The sequence below is a fragment of the Dipodomys ordii genome, unplaced genomic scaffold (assembly GCF_000151885.1).
Source record: "Dipodomys ordii isolate 6190 unplaced genomic scaffold, Dord_2.0 Scaffold16, whole genome shotgun sequence".
Lineage (NCBI taxonomy): Eukaryota > Metazoa > Chordata > Mammalia > Rodentia > Heteromyidae > Dipodomys > Dipodomys ordii.
The window spans coordinates 4,140,190-4,168,127 of record NW_012267232.1 but is presented as its reverse complement, the minus strand read 5'-3'; the positions used below and the strand labels follow the sequence as shown (position 1 = coordinate 4,168,127).

General features: G+C 36.8%; 1 protein-coding gene across 1 annotated transcript in view; it reads left to right on the top strand.

Annotated features, from left to right (window-relative positions):
* Positions 1-27,938, top strand: part of Gpr137c (G protein-coupled receptor 137C) — a 59,556-nt gene that overhangs the window by 11,295 nt on the left and 20,323 nt on the right. The window contains exons 4-5 of the mRNA XM_013012220.1: positions 17,631-17,674; positions 20,034-20,262. Coding sequence (XP_012867674.1) covers positions 17,631-17,674; positions 20,034-20,262 — 273 coding nt within the window. The remainder of the gene's footprint in view (positions 1-17,630; positions 17,675-20,033; positions 20,263-27,938) is intronic.

Here is a 27,938-nt window from a genome sequence, read left to right as displayed (position 1 = left end):
AATTGTGTGTGATGGTTCTGGGGCTTGAACTCAGGGCCTGGATGCTGTTCCTGAGCTTTTTTGATTAAGATTAGTACTATACCATTCTGAACCACAGCTCTACTTCCAGCTTATTTTCGGACATTAATTGGAGATAAGACTGTCACAGACTTTCCTGCAAAGGCTGGCTTTGAAAAACAGTCCTCAGATGTCAGCTTCCTGAGTAGTTAGGATTATAGGCAGGAACCTGTAAATTTTACTCTATAAAATCTAGCAATTTTATAGAGTAAAAATGATTATGTGTGAATAGATATCATTGAAATACAAAGCTATTGAAAATCATTTTCAAATGAACAATTAAAATTATGAAGTGAAATAAAACAATAGACTAAACAATTAAAAAGATATTAGTAAAGGACATAAAGTAGAAAAAAGAAATTAGTAAATTAGAATAAAATCTCTGAGTATAGCCCAGAAAAATAATAGACAGAAAAGATGAACAAGTGCTTAAGATAGAGTGAGAATATAATGAACAGGTTTAACATATATCTACTTAAAATTTCAGAAAAAGGGAGAGAATGAGAATTTACTCAAATTTCAACTGTACTCAGTAAATCAAAGGCAGTATGTATTATTATTATTTAAAATAAGGTTATTTAATAACCATTAAATGTAATAATAATTTTACTAATAAACTTTAACTTATTTTTAATCAAGTTTTAAACCACAAATGACAGATTTTTTTTTTATTTTGGTACTAATCCTCAGAGTGGGGGCACTATCCCTGAGCTTTTTCACCCACTTAACCATTTAAGGCTCAGAGATGAAGGAGCCTTGCATAGTTTGCTATGTGGGCTGGTTTGAAACTGTGATCCTCAGACCTCAGCCTCTTGAGTAGCTAAGATTATTACAAACATGAACCACCAGCACCCAGCTGGCAAAGCATTTTTTAAACCACCAAATAGGTGATCCTAACCAAATAATAAAAAGTAGAGCATTGGTATCCCCACACTGAAACAATCAACTATATGGGTGAAATAAAAGCTGATAAAAACTGTTCCTCACAAAAACAAACCCTAAAGGATATGTGTCAGAAAAGTTTAAAATATAGGAAGGAATTGTGAGGGGGAAAAAACAATAGATACAGAAGTAAATGTAAATAAGTGCCTGAACATTTCAAATTTGTAGGAATAGAATTAAGAGGACCAGAATCTTAAAGAAGAGCATTTAAGTCAGGATACTGGAGAAAAGGAGTAGTTAGTTATAAGTTAGTCCTAGTTTTGTTTGGAAAAAATATAAACACATTGATTAAACTTTAGGTTGTACATGCCTTCCAATGGGGAGAAAAAGGTATACAGCTTTCCAGCTATGGTGGGAATAGAAATAATGGGTGGTAGGATGAGGATAAATTTGTCTGCAGGTGTGGTAGAATATATCTGTGATTCCCAGCACTAAAGGGACTGAGGGCAGGAGGATCTCAAGTTTGTGTCCAGCATAGGTTTCATATCAACATCCTATCAAAATATATATGTGTGTATATAAACATACACATATATTTGCAGGAAAAATGGTTGGAACTGGAAATCATGTTTAGTAAAAACAAAGCAAGTTCTAAAAACCAATTATTGAATATTCTCACACATTTGTGTACATAGACCTAAATTATGATGATGATGATGATAATGGTGTATTATCACCATGAATGATAATGAAGGGGACATGAATGTAAAAGGAGGACTGACTAGGAGAGGATAAGTGGGAAAGGGAAAAGGAAAGAATGTTGAGTGGTGAAGACAACATAATGAAGCCCACCAAAGGCTGTTTGAAAAAAGGAGGATGGGAGGATCTGGTGGAGGAGATGAATTTGGTGCAGTGTTCACAGTGAAATCTCTTACTATAAATATGTATTAATTCTAAAAAGCAAAGAAAAAACACTTTAAAGAAGATCAAAGTAATGTAGTATAGAAGTTTAAGAGAACACAAGAAGCAGGAAACAGGTACTCGGAAAAGGGGTGGAACCAAGGGGAGGGGAGTAGACAAGTAAAGAGAGGAAGGGGGGGAACACAATCATAAAATGCAATGCATATTCTACAAAATTAAGAAATTGAGGGAAGCAGTGGGATTGGGAGGGAAGGGGAGAATGACAAAAGGGGTGACATTGATAAAGGTATGTTCATAAGCTACTTTATGGAATAGCAACTCCTTTGTACAAGTATTTAAAGATAATTTTTAAAATATACTCTTGCCTTGAGAATGTGGCTCAGTGATTGGATCCCCAGCCTAGAAAATACTACATGTGCACACCATATTTTTTTCTTCTTTCCTTCCCTCCCTCCTTCCTTCCTTCTTCCTTTTTCTTCCTTCCTTCTTTCCTTTTCCTTAGAGCTCAAGTTAGCCTCACACTTAATCCTCCTATAATCAATCAGCCTCCCAGGTTCTGGGATCACAGACAGTTATATACCATTCTGACCCGCTATACCTTTCTTTAGACTGGTTTTTTTTTTGGTTTTTTTTTGGTCGTGGGGCTTGAACTCTGGGCCTGAGTGCTGTCCCTCAGCTCTTCAGCTCAAGGCTAGCACTCTACCACTTGAGCTACAGTGCCACTTCTGGTTTTCTGGTGGTTTATTGGAGAGAAGAGTTTCAAGGACTTTCCTGCCAGGGGTTGGCTTTGAACTAAGATCCTCAGATCTCAGCCTCCTGAGTATCTAAGATTACTAGCATGAGCCACCAGTGCCCCGCTTAGACTGTTCTTTATAATCCAACTTCTTCAGAGGTGACTGTGAGCACCATAGTTTCTCACTTCCTTAGCCATTTTAAACTGCCTTTTCCCCATCATCCTACAAAATAAATCTTACCTATGCCCCATAGTGACTTCATGTAAACAAGTTCATTAAACGTTTTTCAGTCCTCACCTGTTAGTCTTTTATTTATTTTTTTTTTATTTATTTTTGGTCAGCCGTGGGGCTTGAGCTCTGGGCCTGAGCACTGTCCCTGAGATCTTCAGCAAAAAGTGAGTGCTCTACCACTTGAGCCACAGTGCCACTTCCAGTTTTCTGGTAGTTAATTGGAGATAAGAGTCTCACAGACTTTCCTGCCCAGGCTGGCTTTGAACCGCAGTCCTCCAATCTCAGCCTCCTGAATAGTAGCTAGGATTATAGGCATGAGCCACTGGCACCTGGCTCACCTATTAGTCTCTTATTGAACAAATCACTATTATCTTTCTCCTTAACATTTTTTAGTATATAGCACACTCCTGATTTTTTTTTACACTTCAAATTTTTCTCTTCATCTGCCCATTTCTTGATGCCAGAAATTGATTTTTTTTAATCCCAGTACCAGAATCTGAACTCAGAATTATGAGCTTGTTTGACTTGCTTAGTCAACTGCTGCTCTGCTACTTGACCCACACTTTCATTCTGGCTTTTTGCTGGTTATTTTGGAGGTGGAGCCTCTAGAACTTTTCTGCCCTGACTTGCTTTGAACTGAGATTCCCTAGACCTGTAGCAGGTCCCCCAGATCTCAGTCCCCTGAGTAGCACCAGATCTTCCCAAGTGATTATATCTTTTTTTTTTGGTCCCGTCGTGGGGCCTGAACTCTGGGCCTGGGCGCTGTCCCTCAGCTCTTCAGCTCAAGGCTAGCACTCTACCACTTGAGCCACAGCGCCACTTCCGGCTTTTTTCATATGTGGTGCTGAGGAATCGAACCCAGGGCGTCAGGCATGCAAGGCAAGTGCTCTACCACTGAGCCACCTTCCCAGCCCCCCCAAGTGATTATATCTACATTCAAGGTGTAATGCCACTTAAAGATAAACACATATCTCTGACCCCAACCCAGACTGCAACTCTAAGCTCTGGATTTTACATTTATCTTCTGCAAGATTCTTGAAGCCCTCAGATTCAACATGTGCCAAAATGAGCTCATGACCCTTCTCCTCTTTTCTATCTCTACTAAAACCTGCTTCTCTCTCACACAACCACCACCACTTCTATTTGCTACTATTGGAACTTGAACCCACAGCTTAGCACTCTTGCTTAGCTTTTTCCCTTAGCTGGTATTCTGCCACTTGAGCCCTACCTCCACTTCTGACTTTTATTTTGCTGGAATATTAGAGCTAAGAGTCTCTTCGATTTGTCTGCCTCTAAACCATGATTCCCAAGTATCAGCTTCCTGAGTAACTAGTATTATAGCATGAGCAACCAGTACCCACCCTGCTTCTCTACTTTTGTTCCCCATTCCATTGGCTGGCAGTGCTCTGTATGCAAGTCAGAACCTATCAGTCATCTTTGATACTACTTTCTCCCTCATGCTCATGTTTATTCCTCATCACATCCTAACATCTCTTAAGTTCTTATCCCATCACAACACCTTGTTCAAGTCACTACCATCTACTATCTATAATCCGGTCCTGAGCAGTCATCTTACTGTTAGGCCTATGTCAACACACACACACACACACACACACACACACGTCTCTACACGCTACACGCTTGGCAGCTACCTTTCAACACAAATCTAATTAATTTTCAAATCCCTACTCTCAAATTTCTCTATTGGCTCTAGTCTGTAAGATAAAAAGGTTTGTACATAAAGGCACTTCATGGTTCTAATCTTATCTCATGCTATACTTTGTTCCTCATCCTACCAGCCACAATGAGTGTTCTATTAGTCCTTTGTACTTGCCATTTTCCTTCTGTCACAGATCCTTTCCATATTTTTTTCATGGAGCACAGAATGTTCTTGCCTCTTTTGGTTAGTTAACTCTCTCAATTCCTTGGCAGTACTGTTTCAGGGAAGACTTTACCTTATTATCCAAGTAGAATATATTTCAAAATTATACACCAGAAGAGCAGTCTTTCTTCTTCAAGTCATTTGCTCAGTTGAAATTTTATATTTCCTTGTGTGAATTTACTGGGCCATAATCACTACAGGAATAGGGATTATGCCTATTGTCACTGCCTCCCTAGTAGCCAGTTTAATACCTACCATATATTAAGTAATCAGTACATATTTTTGAATGAATTTTTCCCAAATATTCTAGAGGAGAAAAATAATTGACAGCAGAAATTTTTTTCCCTTTTTTTTTCAGTACTGGGGTTTGAACTGAAGGCCTCCTGCTTGCTAGACAGGCAACACTTGAGCTGCAACCCCAACTACAGCAGACTTTTTTTTTTTAATCTTTCTTTCCCTTTTCCCACTAACTACCTTTCTCTTTTCAAAAGAAAATATACTTGCTTTAAAACAAAAAAAAAAATGCTTAGAGGATCCTTGATGCTACTGTCTAAAAGGCAATATGGAGTGGTAGCAACTGGGAATCACAAAATACATAGCAAAGGGGACATCCATATGTATTTAGTGCCAGATGATGTTGTCAAGTCATCTGTTTTTTTTTTTCAAGAGAAATCAGAATATTTTTACTTTCAAAAATAGGAAATGATAGGAGATTCGAGCATTGTTTTTAAAAATACTGGGGCTGGGAAGGTGGCTCAGTGGTAGAGCGTTTGCCTTGCATGCATGAGGCGCTGGGTTCCATTCCTCAGTACCACATAAGCAGAAAAAGCCAGAAGTGGCTCTAGTCTTGAGCTGAAAAGCTGAGAGGGACAGCGCCCAGACCCAGAGGTCAGGCCCCACCACCAGGGAAAAAAAAAGAGCGTATCTAAAAATACTATACATGAAATACATGAATACTAGATAAGCCAAAGAACGTTTTTATGGGTCAAACCCAACCTATAACTAATGATTTTTAATTCTCTTCCTTCTCTTCTACTTCTGTATTGTCTTTAAATAAATAAATCAAGAAAAAACTTGTTTACAATTTTCATAATACAAAACTTAATTATATTCAATACTGAGCAATGTTAATTACAATGAAGTCTGAGTAATTCATACCCTTATGGGAAAGTTATGGAGCTCTAAGTCTGACCAAAATGTAAAGAAGCTACCATATAGCATGGAGTATACTACCAACATCTGCCTTCTCCTACTGTACTATAGATTACTTTAGGAAATTTTACTTAGTCTTCAGCACCAACATTGTTATAGATTTAATCAATGCTTAATGACTTGGGTGGTTGGGCAAATTAGAGGCTAAGGTAAAGGAATTTAAAAGAAATGCTTCCTTCTTTCCATTCTACTCTCTAGAAATCAGAATCCCTTATCAACATGGAACTTTTCATCTAAGTTGTTTGAAACAAAAATAAACTTGCAAAATTAAGTGTCATAATTTTATTACTTCAACTGTGTTAAGAGATATATTTTTATAATTTCATATGGTGCTGAACTACAAATCTGGGAACCTGGTTCAGCTTCTTCTATGTTTGGCTGATTGGTGCTGCCCAGTCACTGCCTTTCTGTATTTGTATCTGCCACTCATATTTGTGAAGTGGTTAATTTCATTGAAGACCCCTTTATTTCTCATGGCCTGACATTAATAAGGCAGTCTGGAATTTGAGAAGTTTTAATAAACCTTTATTACCTAGTTCCAAGATATAATGTAGTATCTGAATTCTGTCTCTGAGATACAGATGCCATTAAATAAAGTTACATACACTATATTAAACTAACCAAAATTTTGTTAATTTCAAATCTGGGGATTATCTGATTCTAGAAAAAAATATGGGTGGGTATTCCTAATCTATATGTTCTCACTTTGTTACTGCAATTATAACTATTTTCATTATCATGTTAATCATACCCTACAATTTTTCCAGTCTTCAGTCTCCCCAAGTAGAAAAATGCTTACTTAAGTAATAGCTTAAGGTTTTATGCTATTTTCTCAGCTATGAAGTAGGATTATTCAGTAGATGATTCAGTCATTTGGGTTTCTATGAGGTGATACATATTTAGGGAGGACATGAACTTTTATAGCTTCACTTTCAGGAGCCCATTCATATCCTTTCTCTTACTTTTTTTTTTGTCAGTACTACAATTTGAACTCAGTGCCTTGCACTTACAAATACTAAGAAGGTACTCTACCACCTGCAAGTCGCATTCAACCCTTCTCCCTTTTTGTGCTGGTACTAGAGCTTGAACTCTTGACTTCTTACTCTGAATAGGCTTTTTTATTCACAGCTGGTACTCTTATCACTTTAGCCACTTCCTCAGTTCTGGCTTTATCCTCAGATTTGTCTGCTGGGCTAGTTCTAAATCAAGATCTTGAGACATCAGCCACCAGAATATCTAGGATTATAAGCATTAGCTCCCTCCCTCAGCCTCATTTTGCTTTGGTTATATTTTAAGATAGGATCTTATCTATGCCCAGACCAGCCTGGACTTCTTTTCTCCAGTTATACCTCCCACTTACCTGCAATGGGAGTTGTAGTTTTTATGGCCTTGAACCATGATCATCCTCCCAATCTCTTTTTCTCTATATACAGCTAATGTCACAGGAATGAGCCAGTGCACCAGGCCTTACCCTCACTTTCTGAAGGCTTCTATGGAAGAGAATGTCTAGTAAGGCTAACTATCTTAATTGGTACTTTAAAAAATTGATCTGGAAAGAACAGTAGAACTCATAGAGTACGAAAAAATAAAACACAAGCCGGGCGCTGGTGGCTCACGCCTGTAATCCTAGCTACTCAGGAGGCTGAGATCTGAGGATCGCGGTTCAAAGCCAGCCCGGGCAGGAAAGACCGTGAGACTCCTATCTCCAATAAACCACCAGAAAACCGAAAGTGGCGCTGTAGCTCAAGTGAGAGCGCTCGCCTTGAGATGAAGAGCTGAGGGACAGCGCCCAGGCCCAGAGTTCAAGCCCCACGACCGACAAAAAAAAAAAAAAAAACACAAATACTTAGCAGTTGAAGGAAATCATTTTACCAAAAGTAGGAAAAATAGTATGATTATCTACTAGTAGCATTACATATATCTCTTGAGATGAGTTAACTGACTAGATAGAATCAGTCATAAAAGCAAAGAATCAGTCATAAAAGCACCTGTTTTCTAAATGGGTTGTGGATTTCCCAGGCTTATAAACTACACACTCTAGGAAAATAGTTACAACATTACACAGGAATGCCTTATTATACAGGTAAGAACTTGGTCAATAGCTATTGAAAGAGTCTAAGGAATAATGACTTTAAGCAGCTCACTTCTCTGTACCATATTTTCTGCATTTATAAAATGGAATAATAGTATTGTAAAGATTGAGTAATATGTTTTAAACATGGAAAGTAGATCTGGGAACATAGTTTAGTGTTAGAGTACTTGTCTATCATGCACAAGGCTCTAGGTTCAATCCCCAGCACTTCAGAATAATAGAAAATAATAAAGTAAAATATATGGCTAAATACAAGAACATGGTAAGACCAAAATATTAGCCATTGATATAGTTGTAGTTAGGAGGAAAAAATGAAAGCATCTCCCAAATTGAGATTTCCTCTGTTCAGCTTGTTTCTGACACATAAACTTTAGAACATAGAATAGTCATTTTTTGCAGTCTATAATATATGTGATGCCATTATTTCTTTCCTGTATGCTTAAAATAGGTTTATAGATACTATCTCCACATTTCAGTTAATGAACTAAGAGTCTTATAGTTCTTTTGGCTACGCTAGTGATTTTGTGTTATACTATGGAATTAATAAGTTTGAAGTTAATATTAGTAATAACCATCAATACTTACATTGAAAGTGTTGTTGTCCTTAAGAAATCAAAGTAGGCGGGGCGCTGGTGGCTCACACCTGTAATCCTAGCTACTCAGGAGGCTGAGATCTGAGGATCACAGTTCAAAGCCAGCCCGGGCAAGAAAGTCTGTGAAACTCTTATCTCCATTAAACCACCAGAAGACCAGAAGTGGCACTGTAGCTCAGGTGGTAGAGTGCTCGCCTTGAACTGAAGAGCTGAGGGAAAGCGCTCAGGCCCAGAGTTCAAGCCCCATTACCAAAAAAAAAAAAAAGAAAAGAAAAGAAATCAAAGTAAAAGATAAGACAGTGACTTCTCTCTGCTGGCATATTCTGTTACTATTTTGGATTCATTTTGTCACTTTTTTACTATCATACCAGTCAGATTGGTAATTCTGCAATTAATCAGGCTCGATGGCTTTATAAAAAGCAATTCTAGCCTCTTGACTTAAAAAGCATGGAAAACTTTATGAAAAATAAGTAATAGACTATGGAAAGGAATAGTGTTGGAAATGGTTTAAAGGATGGTGCAGTTTCAGCACAAATTTAACTTAAATCAGTTATCTAGAGAACCTGAATCTTTTCTGTCTGTGGTTTATAGTTCAGATCCAATTTTTGTATACTCTTTAAACATAGGATATATTATCTCCAGTGAACTGTCCATGATAAATTGAGTTCATAATAATCAGTTATATTTTTATTAACTTTAGTTGTACAAAGGGGTTCCAATTCAAACCAGTGTCACCTCTTTCATTATTCTCCCCTAACTTGCCCAACCCTATCGATACCCTCAAGTTATGTGGCTCCATTTTTACATAAGTACATTGAATATAATGACTATATTTGCCCATCCTTACTCTCTCCATACACCTACACACCCCCTTCAGTTAATATATTAGAGTTTTACTGGGGATTAATCATAGGCAGCCTCTACCTAATACATAAAACAAAATTCTTGACTCCTAGAAAGAAATCAGATATTCAATATACACCACATTGTTTGGACAATTTCGAATTTCAAGAAGGAAGAAATAGGTATATTCAGGATGTACCTGGAAATATTTAATTATAAAAAAACTTCAATTTTATTGAACTAGTTATTTTAATCAACTTGAAAGAAAACCAGACTAAGAAGAGAAGAAACAAAAAGGGGAAAAAATTAAGTATTGGGATCCTAAAAGGCATGCAAAAGGACATTGTATCTTAAAAACAAGAACAAGCTCTTGTAAAGAAAGAAAAAGCACTTGGAAAATAAAAGTTCTTTTAAGTGAAATAGATATTGAAAGAGAACATCTGACAAAGATGTGTCTATTTAATTTACAACTGAAGCTGCTAATCCCTCATATTTCATTTGCAAGCAGCAGCAATGATAATCTTGGAATGATACACAACTCTACACAAGAACCTAGGCAATTGAGATGGAGGACATAAATAATTGCTTTGTGAAAATAATCTACGTAGTTGGATATGTATGCCTCAGTATTCATCATGGAGAATAAACTATGTTTGCCACAATTCAATTTAGTATGAATTCCAAATTTTATATAGATATGTTCTCCAGTAAAAAAACAATCAACAAAAGTTGGAAATTAATTTCATATAAATAAATTCCACAGAATGGTATTGCTCTATAAACATTTAGTACTTGCCACTTTCAAAACAACATGGTCTACATTTCATAGGAAAGGAAATGATAGACACTCCAGCATAAACCCTTCAGGCTACCATAACAAAATAACACCTTAAGCTGGGTAAGAATGTGGCTCAGTGGTAGAGTGCTTGCCCAGCATGCATGAAGCTCTGGGTTCAATTCCTCAGTACCACATAAACAGAAAAAGCCAGAAGTGGCTCTGCGACTCAAGTGGTAGCCTTGAATAAAAGAAGCTCAGGGACAGTGCCCAGGCCCTGAGTTCAAGCCCAGGACTGGCAAAAACAAAAAACAAAAACGCAAGCTGGGTAGCTTATAAATAATGAAAATTAATTGCTCACCATATTGGATGCTGGAAAAACTAAGGTACTAGAAGACTCAATGTCTGGTGAGTAACCATTTTGTGGTTTATAGATAGTGCCTTAGTACTCTGTCCTCACAGAATGGAGGAAATAAGGATTCTCTTCTATAAGGGCACTAAATTTCAACTCATGAGTGCTCTTTATGACCTCAGTACTTCCCAGTGGTCCCACCACCTAATACCTTCACGTTGGGGATTAGTATGTGACCAAAATAAACGATAGCACCAACCTCAGATTTTAGGATACTCATCAGTTATACAGGGTAACATTGGCAAATAAGATATATTTAGTCTAAGCCAGGTATGATAGCTTACTCCTATAGAATCACAGCTACTCAGGAAGCAGAGATCAAAAGGAATGCAGGCAATGAAGGAATAGGAGCCACCCAGGCAAAATGTTAGCTAGGCATAATGAGTGGATCACTTCTGAGATCCCAGCTATACAGGAGAATATAGGTAGGAAAAACATGGTCTGAGGCCAACTCAGGTCCCCTTCCCGCCCCCCCCCCCAAAAAAGGCAAGACTCTGCCTGAAAAACTACAGGAAATAAGGGCTGGAGATATGGCTCAAATGATAGAATACTCACCTAGCAACCATGAGGTCCTGATTTCAAGCCTCAGGATACATGCACGCGCACACATTATAAAAATGTTTCTATTCTTTATTTGAGAAATGAATGCGTAAGTTTGCATTTTAATATAGGAAAAAATCATATATCTATAGGCTAAATATAAAATTGAGTATGTTAGTAATAACATTTTATATCCTCAATATATTCTAAATTAAGAACTGATTGTATATGGGATAACCATATGTTATATGATGAAAACCATTTTATGTCCATCAACCATTTTCATTCAATTATATAAAGAAACAATATCCTATATAAATTTTTCATTTATTTAGTTTTTCTGGTATTTAAAAAGATACTGTCAATTAGACATAAATTGACAACAGCAAGTCATTATAAATATGTTATTTATCATATTAAACCAGATAATTTGCATAAAGTATGTGTTCATTATGTTTGTGAGTTATCTGTACAGTCTTAAATGATATGTAATTGCTTGACATTTTTTTTTTTTGGTCAGTCGTGGGGCTTGAACTCTGGGCCTGGGCGCTGTCCCTCAGCTCTTCATCTCAAGGCGAGCGCTCTACCACTTGAGCTACAGCGCCACTTTCGGTTTTCTGGTGGTTTATTGGAGATAGGAGTCTCACGGTCTCTCCTGCCCGGGCTGGCTTTGAACCGCGATCCTCAGATCTCAGCCTCCTGAGTAGCTAGGATTACAGGCGTGAGCCACCAGCGCCCGGCTTGCTTGACATTTTTGATAGCCAGTTTTTGTTTTACCCTAGATCATATCCTGTTTGCTATATTCCATATAATACTTAGGATGTATTAATATCACATTGCTTTACTCTTACTACAATCTAACTGTAATTTAAGCACCTGGTTATATTTATAGAATTCATTGGAATACATTCTGAAAATCTAAATTGATAATGCTTTCATTTCCCTCCCACACCCACTACTCGATAACCTGTGGTTTTATTAACTATAACCTATGATTTTATGGATTATTTCCTGTTCTGTCCCCATTCTCTTCTTCATGTGATCCTTTTAAATGTCTCTGCTGAAATCTAGCTTTTCCTGGATGGCACTTCTTGCCTTCTGTGGAAAACAGCCTATTTTATACTTAACTGGTAAGTAAGTACTCTTTACTCATGTTGCACCATCACTACCTTGCTGAAATCTCTACCATGTGATTAGGTCATCATTAGCTATAATAATAAGCACCATCACCTTGGAAGAACTAAGACTTTCTTCTTTTTGCTTTGTCCCCTGTGCTATATGGCCATTATCAAAGCCCATGTTTATAACTCATCCAAATTCTCCAATCAGTGGTTTCTCAGTTTTAAAACCTTTCATTCTACCTAAGCCCCCTATTAATATGGCACGCCTTGGATCAGCTCTTTAAAATGAGCTGGGGTTTCTTTCTGACCAATGTCTTTTATCTCCTTTCCCTTATTCATCTTGAATTTACTCTTTTATTTATTTTTTCACCACCATTCTTTTCTTTTCTTTTCTTTTTTTTGTCCTGGGGCTTGAACTCTGGGCTTGGGCACTGTCCCTCAGCTCTTCAGCTCAAGGCTAGAGCTCTATCACTTGAGCCACAGTGCTACTTCCAGTTTTCTGAGTGGTTTATTGGAGTCTCATGGACTTTCCTGCCCGGGCTGGCTTTGAACTCAGGAGGCTACTCAGCCTTCTGAGTAGCTAGGATTAAAGGAGTGAGCCACCATCCCGGCTTCACCCACCATTCTTTTAGTCATTTTATCCCTTCTGACCTCTCTACTCCATTCTATTATTCCTTGTCTCTGGACATTTTTCCTCTTCCAAAGCAGCTCATTCATCAAAGTTCTTTCTCTAAAATAAGTTTACATTTCTCAGTCTAAATACGTGAAAATTACAACCTACTTAAACTTGAACTTTGTATGATAGTATCCAGTTTTTTCTATTATTGTTTCAATTTTAAAATAGATCTTGCAGACCATATCTACTGTCAACTGCCTGACTTTAGCTATAACTTGCCCTGTGCAGCTTAATATATTCTTCTCTTTTTTTAAATTAACATACATTAGTTGTACAAGAGGTGTTTTGTTACAGTTCCAAAAGTATATATAATGTATCCCAAACTTACTTCCTCTACTACTTTTTAAAACTATTTCAGTAAGTTTCATTGTTCCATTTTTATATGTGCAAATAAGCTCTTTTGGCTATATTTATCCTCATTCACCCCCCCTCTTGTTAGTATTCCCCCAATAGAGCAAGTTTTATACATGTCATTTTTAATGTGTATTAATTGTATTGATTTTGACTTGAGTTTAAGGTTCTCCTGCCTCAGCCTCCTAAGTACTGGGGCTGTAAGTATTCAGTAACACCCCCAGCAAGGCTTAGTTCCAAGAAACATAAGGCTCATGGACCAGAGGGGGCAAAAATCAGGTATTACTTGTGACGAAACAACATCTAAAACAAAGCCTGACATTAGGTCTTACAAATCCAATCATTAGGGCATCATTAAAGGTTATTTACATATACCGCAAAGTATGCTAAAGGGGAAGAACTCAAAAATAAGAGAAAGACAGATAGACATTTACTGTGGAGTGTAAGCAAATCAATACCAGAGAGAGAGGGGACATTTTGTTCCCCTTCTAAAGGAATATTCTCAGGAAGAGATATGTTCTGTCTTTTACACTAGCTAGGAAACAAATCTTCTGACCTTAAGGTTAAACTCAATCTCTAACTTCCAAAGATGGTTGCTATGTAAGCCTTTTGTTCAGAAGACTCAGACCACTCAAATATATGAGATATTCTTGGGTCATCTAAGGTTTCTTTTAGCCTGAGATATTTTTGGTCTAGTCTATATTCACTGCCTCTGGTGTCTTTCTATAATTCCTTGCATTTCTCTTGTTATTCTGCTACTGACATGGGCAAATCAGATCTGGAAACTATTCTTTGCATGTACCAGGGCTATACAATCACCCAATCAATGATCTTTTGTCAATTATTTCTTACCTTTTGAAAAATTTTAACACAAGCTGTACTTTCTTTCCTTTAAACTACTCTACTGTTTTCTATGGCTAGTCTGACTGTCTCCCTTTCCCATTTTCAATCTTGGGCTTTTAAAATCTGATTGTTAAAGAAGAATATATTGAAAATTAACTTCTCATCCACATTTGTTCTCTTCTATCGTCTACTTGAATTTCAGTTGCCACTTCTTCACATAACTGTGATTTCCTTATATTCCAAAATTTGCTTTCTATCCTTATTTTAGCCTAGATTTAAGAAATTTTTAAAATAAGAGTCAACTCCATGATCTGAATTTTAAGAAAATTTATCTTGCTCCTATTCTAACAGCTCTTTATATTCAAAACCTAGTCTAGTTTTCTCACTCAAAGTCAACAGACCTTGAACTGGAATTCTTTTTTATTGTTATTCTTTAATCATCAAATGATTGTACAAGGGGTTATAGTTTAACAGATTCATTTATGTGTCTAGTATATCGTGATGAGAGTCATTCTTTTCATCATTCAAATCTATTCCCCATCCATCCCCCAGTCATAGGAATTTTCTCACTTTCCTTTTCACCTGTGTACACTGAGTATGATGTATTTGCCCCCTGTTCCCTTTTCCTTTCATCCACCTTCCTCACATTAGTCCCCTCAAATCAGCTTCCTTAGATTTATTTTGTTAAAATGTCTGTTAATTGCTCCAAGAGTTTACTACATGGAGTTTTACTTCTGTCTATACCACACAAAACTTGATCACATATATATACTTATGTCCCTGTGTATGTTTACATGGGAGGTTGTATTTTGTGTCTAAGATTCACATATGAAAGAAAACATGGGTCATTCAGTATGATTTTTCCCCAGATTTATCCATTTCCTTGCAAATTACATAATTTCATTCTTCCTGATAGTTGAATAAAATTTCATTGTGTATGTGTATTTATACATATGTGTATATATCTGCATATGTGTACATGTGTGTATATGTATGTGTATATGCATATGTGTACATATACACTTATGTGTACATTTATAAACAAACAGTGTACTCATATCTATATAGTTGCATCACATTTGTTATTCATCCATTGTGGGACATCTGGGCTGTTTCTGTAACTTAGCTATTTGAACCGTGCTGTGATAAGCATGGACAGTCAAGTGCCTTTATTGCATCCTGTCCTGCAATCTTTTAGCTACATGCCCAGGAGTCATATCACTGGGTATAATTCTTTTTAGATCTTAAGGAATCACCATACTGATTTTCATAGTGGTTACATCAAGAACATATTAAAGATTCTTTCCAGAATCTTTACCAGCATTTATTGTTGTTTGTATTGTTGCTAATGGCCATTCTGACTGGAGTGAGACGGAATCTAAATGTTTTGATTTGCATTTCCTTTATGGCCAGAAATGTTGAGCACTTCTTCAAGTATTTTTTAGCCATATGTACTTCTTCTGAGGAGTGTGTCCTTTGCCTATTTATTAATTTGCTTGTTAATTCTTTGGGAGGTTAGGGTTTTGTTATTTTTTTTTTTAGCTTGTATATTCTGGTTATCAGACCCTTTACCAGACATACTGCTAGCAACAATTTTCTCTCATTCTCGAGGCCATCTTTTAAGCTTTGTTATTGAACCCAGTTTCCAAATATTTTATGCTCTACCTTCCCTTAATTAACCATTTTCTATAGTAACCTAAGAAATCACTCAGTCAAAAATCATGTTACAGGGCTGGGAATGTAGCTTAGTGGTAAAGTGCTTGCCTAGCATGCATGAAGCCCTCAGCACCACATAAACAGAAAAAGGCAGAAATGGCACTGTGACTCAAGTGATTGAGTGCTAGCCTTGAACAAAAAGAAGCCCAGGAACAGTGCTCAGGTCCTGAGTTCAAGCCCCAGGACTGGCAAAAAAAATTTTAATCATGTTACAGAGTTTAAGGGTGTATTAAAGCCTACTTCTCTGACATTTTTACAAGATACTCTGTGTTGAACAGCTTGCCTCTCCAGCTTCAACTTCTACCATCATCAACACCCCCATCACACCACAGCATATACCAACATAGGAGTTTTTGCTTTGACCTAAATTCATTGCTCATGTTTTCAAAACCTGCTCTTAACCCAGCATTACTCTAGAAACGAGGGCTGTAAATTTGAGTAAGTTATAGTCTTTCTTAAGAGGGAAATATAAATGGCTAGAATGTGGCTAGTAATATAAGGATACAAACTTGCTTCTCTTTCTTTAAGGCACTTAACCTAACAATATAAAGTATGACATACTAATAGAGTCTTGAAAGATGAATTGGAATTTGTTATTTTACTATTAAAGTATATTCCAGCTCAAATACAAATATATACAAAAGCACGAAGATATGAAATTGTACCATGTATTTGAAAAGTTGTAACTATTTTAGACTGACTGGATCATAGTATTGAAGGTAAGAGGATAAAAGGAAACACTGGATAGGAAGATGGGCCTAGCTACTAAGACATCGTCCATGTATTGAAGGGTGAGGACTTTTTCCTGGATTATTATGATTAATTTTTGTATTTGTATAGTGCCAGAGATCAAATCCAGGGCCTTGCATGTGTTAGGTGAGCACCCTACCACTGAGCCACATCCTTAGCCACAGATGAACTTTTTTTTGTGTGGTTTGGCCCATAGCCTAACTTTTGTCCTAGATCCTCTTACCTACACAACCCAATATCTGGGATCAAAGATAATAACCACCCCACTTCAGCTTACTGGTTGTGATGGGGTTTTGCTCAGTTTTGCTTAGTCCAAAATCCTTCCAACTTCTGCCTCCTGGGTAGCTTGAACTACAGTCATGAGCCACTGCATTTCAACCAGATTTACTTTTTTCAAAAGAAATTTCTCCATAATTTATTCAAACAAGAATCATTTATAAATGTTAAAAGTAATGGATGAAAGTTTGGGGAATAAAAAATATTTACATGGTTTCTAAATATCTCTCCACATGATACTGATTAATTATAATGGAGAAAACAAAAAGTGCAGTTGATGAAAGTTACCATCAGTAATGGATCACAACAGTCCCTCGTTCCTTTTCATTAGTTCATTTAAGCATAGAGGAAAATAATTTTTGAAAACATATTTATATTCATATTGAAGTAAGTTCAATTTTAGGACAAAACAGATATAATTTAATGAAGCTTAGGATAGGTGGTAAGCCATCCACCACAATATCTAGTTCATAACAAAAGTTCAATAAATGTTTAAACTGAATTCCTTTGTTTGAATTGTAAAGGTAAAGTTTAAGTCTCAAAATAAAGTCATCATTTAAACCATTGGAAATCTGTGTATACTTGTTTCACAGTGATCCATATATAAACATTTGAACTTTATTTGCTAATATTTACGGTCTATTATTTTTGTAGACTTTAAAACATAAAGTCAAACCAAATTGAATGCATGTTTTCAAAACTTTCTTTCTGTACTTTTTATAGGTTATATGTAAAGTCAGATGTGCCACTGAACTTGACAAACACAAGTAAGTTTCCTGAGTATGTAAATTTCTAGAAAGATTTCTAAAAGATCTAAAGCACTAATTCATTAATATTGATGCTTTGTATCTAAAAGATCTAAGTATTGATAGCAGACTGATCAAAGTGTCAAGGTAAAGTAAGGGTTGTTGAGAGTGCTTTCGCAGAAAATCCAACAGTTCTCCTTCTACCGTGAAGCTAGTATTCTCTCTGTCTCTCTGCCTCTGTCTCTGCCTCTGTCTCTGTTTCTCTGTCTCTCTGTGTGTCTCTCTATGTCTCTCTCTTCCTCTCTCTCTGTCTCTCTCTGTCTCTGTCTGTCTGTCTGTCTGTCTGTCTGTCTGTCTCTCTCTCTCTCTCTCTCTTTTTCTGGTGCTGCCTTGCTTCAGATGTCAATTGTAGCTTCACAGGGTCCACATATTCTAAAGTTAGATTATGTTGTTTGGTGAGAATGTATAGCGTTGTTCCATAAACTAAGAAATGTTTCAACTGATCAGACCCAACAATGCCAGTGCTGTGGAACCAAGAAACAAGAGTTTCAAACCTAATTCCATAATTCAGTTCATTTAACCTCTCTATACTTTGTTTCCCTAAATTATTCTAGTACCCTGGATATATACTTTCAAGGTCCTTTTTGGATTTCCAACTATATATAACTTTATTATTTAATCTAAGAGATTATTAAAATCTAAGCTTTACCTAGACATGATGGTGCACTCCTATAATCCCAGCACTCAGAATATGAAAGCAGGAGAATCTCAATTTATTAGACTGGGAAAAAATTGGGCCTTTTTAAACTTTTGTACTTGCATGTATATTGAACAAAGTGTGTTGCCAACTATGTATTAGCTTCAATTTATCGTGTATAACTACTAGGGCAGAAGATTTATGATTCCCACCAAAATAGATGTTAGGATACAAAATAAGTTTCTGGGTCATATATACTGGGATACAAATGTATTTGAACTGGGGTTTCTGTCACACTGAACTGTTAATTGTAATTTGATACAGATGGCTACTCCTTACTTAAGTTTTTACAAGGTCCAATTTCCCTTAAAGAGAGGACATTAAATATTTCATTTAAATGTGCACTTCTATAGAAGATAAGCTATTGTAGTGGGCTTGAAACTATGTGATCTGCTCTTGTTGTCCTCTTGTATTCAAGTTTGAAAACAGTTTTTGCTATAGATAGCCAAATTCATAGGACTAAATGTTGTTTAAAACATATTTCCTTAACTCTTAAAATTATTAATTTTAGATTATTAATTTAAATTTAGGTGCAGCATATTAGTTTTTTAGGCAACTTTTAAAGCCTAATGGTAACTATCAGAATGGGAAGGTCAGCTGGGCTCTGGTGGGCCACCTGTGTAAGCCTCGCTAATCAGGAGTCTGAGCCTTGAGGTTCCAAGGAAAGTCCATGAGATTCTTACCTCCAAGTAAAGAAAGAAAGGAAGGAAGGAAGGAAGAGAGAGAGAGAGAGGAAGGAAGGAAGGAAAGAAGGGAGGGAGAGGAGGGAGAAAGGAAAGAAGGAAGAGAGGGAGGGAGAAAGGAAAGAAGGAAGGAAGGGAGGGAGGGAGGGAAGGAGGGAAAGAAAGAAAGAAGGAAAGGAAGAAGGAAAGGATGGAAGGAAGGAAGGATGAAAGGAAGGATAGTAGAGCTGTGGCTTCAGTGGTAGTGCACCAGCTTTGAGTGAAAAAACTCAGGGAAAGCAACCAGTTCCTTAGTTTCAAGCCCCAGTGTGTGTACACACACACACACACACGCACGCACGCACGCACGCACACACACACAGAGTGTTGGAAGGTTGATGAAAATAGGTTTATGCTTAATAGGTATAAAAAATGAAACCAGGTGCTGTTGGCTCACACCTGTAATCCTAACTACTCAGGAGGCTGAGATCTGAGGATTGAGGTTCAAAGCTAGCCTAGGCAGGAAAGGCCTTGGGACACTTACCTCCAATAAATTCAGAAAAAGTCAGAAGTGGTGCTGTGGTAGAGCACTAGCCTTGAGCAAAATGAAGCTCAGGGACAACACCCATGCCCTGAGTTCAAGTCCCACGACTGACAAAAAAAGCAAAAAGAAAATTTTCTGAGTGCCCAAAATAGTATTAAAATAGTCCAAACTTATCCTCCCAGTAGAAACATCTGAATGTGAATCCACATCAGATTATTTCTGAATTAATACTTTAATATCTATGCCATTGGAAACTGGTTTTGATGCTAATGTCATAACAGCACAAATAGCCCAAGTAACTGAAGAATTCTTTTTTTTATATTTAATAAAATTATAAAGATTTTAAGCTGAAAGAATTGTATAAAAAACACACTTCTTAGTTTTATAAACATCTAATATACTCTTTTTCTTTTTCAGAATTCTACTGCATTTGGGCTTTATACTGGCAAGCCTTCTTTATTTAGTGGTGAACTTGACTTGTGCAATGCTAGTTCATGGAGATGTCCCAGAAAATCAATTGAAATGGACTGTGTTTGTTCGAGCACTTATTAATGATAGCTTGTTTATTCTTTGTGCCATCTCATTAGTTAGTTATACATGCAAAATTACAAAAATGTCATCAGCAAATGTCTACCTCGAATCAAAGGTAAGTATATTCCTTAAACTTGTACATGAAAATGTAATTTCAAATTCTTATCCTATGAACCACATTTTAACGAAAAGTTTCTGTTACTTTTTTAAAAGTATCCTGAATGACAGTCACATTTGGGAGCATGGAAAAATACAGTTAAGTGGTAATCAATACTTGGTCCTTAGTAAACAATGGTTTAAGAAAAATAACATATAATAAGCATATTGTATTTTCTATGACTCTGTATTGGGATTTAGTTAAATGAAGCTAACCAGAAACATGATTTGATCAAAATTAGTCTAATATATAAAGCTGCAGTGATAATTAAGAGTTTTCCACTAAGGGTAGTTAGCAGTATTGCCATTACATAAATTTCCTAGATTACGTCTACATATACTTGGATTAGCAGTGTGAATATGCCATATAGATGAAATTATATTTATTTCTGTGAAAGTTTAGAAAATGTTACCTCATATGATATTTCAAACAGCCAGACATGTCTTGCTTCCTCCTTTACTTGTTTGAAAAAAAAATGTTTACAAAGAACCATTGAAATTTGTATTGCTACCAGTTGACAATGTGGCTGAGCAGTTAATTTGTCATCACAGAGTATATGAGGTATTGAAGTAGAGATGTAGATATGTGGATATTAGCGTGTGAGTGTATATCTAAACACAATTTTTACAGTTACCAAGGACAGCTTTTAAAATTTGGTATTATTGCCCCTTCGCTGAAGATAAGCAAGATAGTAGCTGAAACAGAACAGTTCTCTGGAACATTTTTAGATGTCTCTGTTGTCATTATTCTTAATATGGTCCTAGTAAAGTATGCTACTATAATTAAATCTATGGTAATCACTTGTCCTTTAACTTTAGGCACAGATTTTAATTTTTCCGTTTAAATATATTGCAGTAAAATGCTTGGGGATACACATACACACAAACATACACATGTATAAATGGGAGTCAGACTTTGAAGCCTAAGAAACATACATGGTAAATTATTTTATTCAACTTCTAAAGAATCAAAAATTTTATTGATTCTGGCTTCATCTGACTGTTAAAAATAATACTGATACTATTTGGCCCTTACTTAGTATTTTATTGGTAGAAATAGCACCTTAGTGTAATAACTTCACCATAGAACTCATACTCTTCCTTATGTAATGATAAAACATATGTAGATGTAGTGTCTAAATCTAAAGTGTCTCTTCTGTATTCACCTAGTAACTTTCTAGGCTTGATTTATTTGCTTTGCTATAGGCAGTATGTTTAATATAGTTTCTAATCTGAGAAGAAAAGATTATCTGATTAATTCTCCAGAACTATTTCAGTCATCTTTCCCCTTCCTATCATATGAAAGATTTTGTTTTGTTTTGAGTTGGTTTTGATACTGGTTTTCGAGATTCAACCTCCTCATGGCCTAACACATACTAGGCAGCATCTCTACTACTGAAACACTCCCAGCCCTGAATATTTGCTTTTTATCATATTATTTTTAAATTCTTACATTTTAAAGTTATCTGGATTCCTAAATAATTAGGAATACTACAGAGACATGTTCAGATAACTATTGAAGTAGATGAGATATTTGATTATTTGTGACATTTTATACTTAGGAAGTTTTTGCTTTTCTTTATAGATTACAGTAGGTTGTAATTTCTATACTATATTCAAATAACTTCCAGATTCTCATTTTGTAATCAATATTGTCATTTCTTAGGTGTTGTGGGGTTTTTGGTTTTTTCTTTTCTACTTCTACAGAGGGCTAGCCATTCAATCAACAAATGGTGATTGAGCCTCTACCTCTTCCACTTAAAGACTGTCTTTATTGCTGTCACCAAGAACATTTCCTTAAAATTCAGACTTTTGGTGTTTCATTTTTTTCCTTTTTCTTCTTTCTTTTACATATTTTGTGAAGAGACCTTTTATAATCTGTCTCAACCAAGTCTTATTTACCAAATGACATCCAGAATCTTTTCCTGTCTTTAAATCCTGAGGTTACTTGATCATCCAAGACCACCTTTCCCTATCCCAGGGCTCCCCAACTATATATGATCATCTCATATCCAACTTTCAAGACCTAACTCTAATGTTTTCCCCCTTGAAAACTTAATTTGGTTCCTTCTCTAAGTCTCCAAAATGAAATTTAGAAAAAACTTACTATCTGAACCATCTTAAACATTTTGTTTCCTTTGGAGAACTTCTCACTTTATACCAGGTAGCATTTGTGTGCACATAATCTAATTTTCCTGACTGAAGTCTGAGGTTTTAGAAGGGAGCCACTTATCACTTATATCTTTCTTGGTGCCTCACATTTGAGGTTGAGTAAATTTTATGTTAATGACAAATTACACATTTCTATGTCTATCCAAATCTATACCTCCGCCTTTTGGAAATTTCTGCCAGTCTAAAGTTCCTTACTTTTTTTCCTACCTGCAACTTGTATCTCTATATTTTTAAATTTTGTCATGACTATCATTCCCCCATTGATTCAGACTCAAATTTGGAGAAATCTGTTTCTTTATTCCTTTGTTTCCTAAAATTAAAAGCTTAATTTTTTCCACTTGAGCAACATGATAGGATAAAAAGATCTTCTGAACATAATTATCTGTATCTGTTATTTACTATGTATTTGTTTTGTACATTATCTCCCATTCTGATTGCTTTACAAGTTATCTCAAAATACTTAATTCTGTTAAGTCTCTGTGACTTTGTGCTATAATAAAACATATACGTTTGGTCACCAACTCTGGATCCTAGCACACAACCATTAAAATCTTGGAATTCTCAAGAATGACTGGCAGGTCTTTTGTGTGCTAGTAAAATGACAAGTAATCTTGGAGCCCCTACCTAACTTCTTGGTGGGGCTGGTTACCAAAAAGACCTAGGCATAATTAGAGGGTCCAGACTTTCAGCTCCACCCCTCTGGGGAGGGATTAGAGGTTGATGGTTGAATTGACCACCAGTGGCCAAGGTGCAATCAGCCATATCTACATTAAAAAGCCTGATTAGGGGCTGGGAAGGTGGCTCAGTGGTAGAGTGCTTGCCTTGCATGCATGAGGCCTTGGGTTCGATTCCTCAGCACCACATAAGCAGAAAAAACCCAGAAGTGGTGCTGTGGCTCAAGTGGTAGAGTGCAAGCCTTGAGCTGAAGAGCTGAGGGACAGCGCCCAGGCCCAGAGTTCAGGCCCCACAACTGGACCCCGCCAAAAAAAAAAAAAGGAAAATTCTTCAAAATTTAATCTCCAATAAGCCAGCCCTCCCCCACACCCACACCCCAAAAAAACAGACACACACAAAAAAAATAGACTACAGGTATAGCTCAAATAGTCGAGTGCCAGCTGTGAGCCAGCAAGAACATTCAAGGCCCTGAATTCAAGCTCAAGTACCTGGGGCAGGCAGGGCGAGGGGATCAGTTTCAAGGAACTTCCCATTTGCTGAGTATGTAGTGTTGTTTGGAAAGTAGCAGACAAATGTCATGGCAGCCCAAGAACACCATGCCCTAAAGCCTACCCTATACATCTCTTCCTTTTTTTTTTTTTTTTTTTGTCAGTCATGGGGCCTGAACTCTGGGCCTGGGCGCTGTCCCTCAGCTCTTCAGCTTAAGGCTAGTTAGTGCTCTACCACTTGAGCCACAGCACCACTTCTGTCTTTTTCTGCTTATGTGGTGCTGAAGAATCAAATCCAGGGCCTCATACATGCAAGGCAAGCACTCTACCACTGAGCCACCTTCCCAGCCTGTTTAGGAACCCTACTGACCCTTTCAAAACTGGAGAGGCCAAGGAAATTTCTTCCTCCTTGATTGAGAGTTTAGTCCTGCTGTAATAATCTCGTAATAGACTAACAGGAGAAAATTTATTAATACATGTACAAGTCTATTAAATGTACATAGTACCCATATAAAATATGAAACTCAAAGAAGAGCTATCTATTTGATTAGCTTCTTCAAAAAAGTGAAAGAAGGGGCTGGGAAGGTGGCTCAGTGGTAGAGCGCTTGCCTTGCATGCATGAGGCCCTGGGTTCAATTCCTCAGCACCACATAACCAAAAAGAAAAAAGCCGGAAGTGGCACTGTGGCTCAAGTGGTAGAATGCTTGCCTTGAGCTGAAGAGCTGAGGGACAGTGCCCAGGCCCAGAGTTCAGGCCCCATGACCGGACCCAAAAAAAAAACCAGAAAAGAAAAAGAGGTCAGGTACAGTGCCCAGGCCCTGCGTTTAAGCTCTACAAACTACAAAAAAAATGAAAGAAGTAGAAGTTGCTGGGCACTGGTGGTTCACTCCTGTGATCCTTGCTACTCAGGAGGCTGAGATCTGATTATTGAGATTCAAAGTAGTTAGAATACTGGCCTTAAGCAAAAGTTCAAGGCCCTGAGTTCAGACCCAGTACTGCCACACACAAAAAAGTTTTAATTTGGACTTAGTTAATTGATACACAAATATGTCTCCATGTAGAGATTCACATTTCTGTATGTGTAAACTATTTTTCAGTGACATAGAGCAAATCTGGACATTTCTTCTTCATTCATATATTTTGTATATATTTTCTGTTTATACAAAAACATTGGCTGTGTGGTGGTGGCTCACACCTATAATCCTAGCTACTCAGGAAACTGAGATCTAAAAATTACAGTTTGAAGCCAGCTTAGACAGGAAAGTTCATGAGACTCATCTCTAGTGATCTACCCCCCAAAAAAGCCAGTGGAGCTATGGTTCAAGTAGTAAAGTACTAGGCTTGAGCACAAAAGCTTAGGGATAGTACCCAGACCCTGAGTTTAAGGCCCAGGACCAGCACCAAAAAAGAAAAGTTTTTAAGTTTCTTCCTTTTTTTGTGTGTTTTTGGAGCTTAAACTCAGATTTTTGAGCTCTTGCTTGGCTTTTCAAGACTGGTGCTCTACCGCTTGAGCCATACCTTCACATCTGGTTTTTTACTGGTTAGTTGGAAATAGGGCTAGTTTCAAACTGTAATGCTCAAAATGTGTCAGAATGATCAAGATACATTGTACTTATAAACACATGTTAAATTGAAACCCTTTGTACAACTATATAAAGAATTTTTAATGTTAATATTGTTTAAAATGAGAGACTTCATAAGTCATGTATATTTAATCTTAATCTTTTCCAAAAACTGCAAATTGCTATCATTTTGTTTTTTTATATTCCATAACATAGTCTATTTGACCAGCTTATATTTCTTGAACTTGGAGAGTTTAAAAATGCTCATTTCCTTTAATTTTTATATTTCAGTTATGATATTATTTGAAACTTTATTAAACTTAAATTTGAAGTAAAATTAAACATGTTTTGCCCATATTTGTCTCCTAAACTGAAATAGGTAATACACTTTTCAGTGAAAGAGGAAATAATTCAAGTCTAAGTTCATGTTGTCAATGCTTAAATCAGAGCTCTGCCATTTAGTAAGTCTATAACTTTAACCTACTTTAAATTATAGTACCTGTCTACACAGTAGTGTTGGAAGAATAAAATGGAAAATTGCAGTATACTGGCTGGCAGCAAAAATATTAAAGATGGTTTCTTCATCATTGTGGTTTATAGAATATACTATTAGAAAACTTGAAAAAAATCTGTTATTAATTTGGTAATTTTTGTTTTGTTTTTCCAGTTATTTATTTATTGATCAACTAGTTCCATCAGACTGCTGTTTTTGCTTGTATAGGCAGTTAAGCATATTAATCTTAAATTTAAAAAATTCTGATTGTTAAAACTTGGCAATATGAAGCTGGGCACCTGTGGTTCATGACTGTAATCCTAGCTACTAGGGAGGCTGAGATCTGAGGATCATAGTTCAAAGCCAGCCCGGGCAGGAAAGTCCATGAGACTCTTATCTCCAATAAACCACTAGAAAACCAGAAGTGTCACTGTGGCTCAAGCAGTAGAGCGCTCTCCTTGAGCTGAAGAGCTCAAGGACAGTGCCCAAGCCCAGAGTTCAAGCCCCATGACAAAAAAATATATATATCTTGAAGCTACCCCTCTATTCAGTATTTTTACAATAAAAATGTATTTAAAAATTAAAAATTCTTGAAGCTGAATAACATTTCATCACATCCCAAAATTTATCTCTTGTCTTATTGGTGGGCCCTTTGCCAACCTCTTCATTGTTCTTTTCTTCATAGTCAGTTTTCTTTTGCCTTTTTAGGAAAAATAAGAGTGAAGTAGAGGTTTTAGTGATTATATCTAGAACTACCTATTTCATTCTCAGTTACAGAGCACTTAAAGTATCTTTTGTTTTGTTTTGTTTTTTTGGGTCCGGTTGTGGGGTCTGAACTCTGGGCCTGGGCGCTGTCCCTCAGCTCTTCAGCTCAAGGCTAGCGCTCTACCACTTGAGCCACAGCGCCATTTCCGGCTTTTTTCTTTTTGCTTATATGGTGCTAAGGAATTGAACCCAGGGCCTCAGGCATGCAAGGCACACATTCTACCACTGAGCCACTGTCCCAGCCCTTAAAGTATCTTTTATGTTCTCTTTTTCATCACTTTGTTGTTTTTTTTTTGGGGGGGGAGTGTTGTTTTCCAGTCCTTGGCTTGAACTCAGGGCCTGGGCACTGTTCCTGTGCTTCTTTTGCTCAAGGCTAGAACTCTGCTACTTGAGCTAGGGTAGGTAAATGTGCTACATACTCAGCTATTAATTGAAATGGAATCTAGAACACTTTTTGCCCAGGCTGGCTGCTGCTGCTTCTTTTCTTTTTTTTTTTTCTAGTCCTACGGCTTGAACTCAGGGCCTGGGCACTGTCACTGAGCTTCTTTTGCTCAAGACTAGAATTCTACAACTTGAGCCCCAGTGCCACTTCCAGTTTTCTCCATTTATGTTATCCTGAAGAATTGAATTCAAGGCTTCATGCATGCTAGGCAAGCACTACCACTAAGCTACATTCCCACCCCTTAGTTTTTAATTTATACTATAGGCAATTAGACCAGTACTATGACTTTTTTTTTTCAAAGAGGACATTTACTTGTTTTTAAAATACAACTTACTAAAGCCAGGTGCAGGTGGCTCCTAGCTACTCAGGAAGCTTAGATCTGGGGATCGAGATTTGAAGCCAGCCCAAGCAGGAAACTCTGTAAGTCTCTTATCTCCAATAAACTAGCCCCCCCCCCAAAAAAAGAAAAAACCCAGAAGTGGGGCTATGGCTCAGTGGTAGAGTGTTAGGTTTGAGCAAAAGAAGCTCAGAGCTAATGGCCAGGCCCTGAGTTCAAGCCCCAGGATCAGCAAAATTTGAATAGTTTGTGTCTTTGCTCTTATTTTTTCAACTTGCATATTAAGTTTGTTACTTCATTCCATGTCTATGTACTTATATACTTAATTCATTTTTTATAAATGAATATAAGTATTTACAGCAAGATGTTTTCTCAAGAATATTATGGCAACCTTCCATAATCTTATCATTTTACATCAACATCCTTTATTTAACAAAAAACAAAAATTCAAGTCTGCATTTCAGCCATGTGTCCAATACCACATGTTAATACAACTATGTGAATTAAATATTATTTATATCAGCTCACTTTGGAAGAAAGTCTAAAACTCAGACATTTAGGTTATCAGTCCTATCCTCTCTTGATTGCCCATGAACAAGAATCTGGCCCACTGAAAAATGTAGAATTTCTGTACTCTGGGTTCTTGCCAGAGAGAATAAACTCCAAGCTGATAAATTCACAAGTTTAATTGTCATAAATAT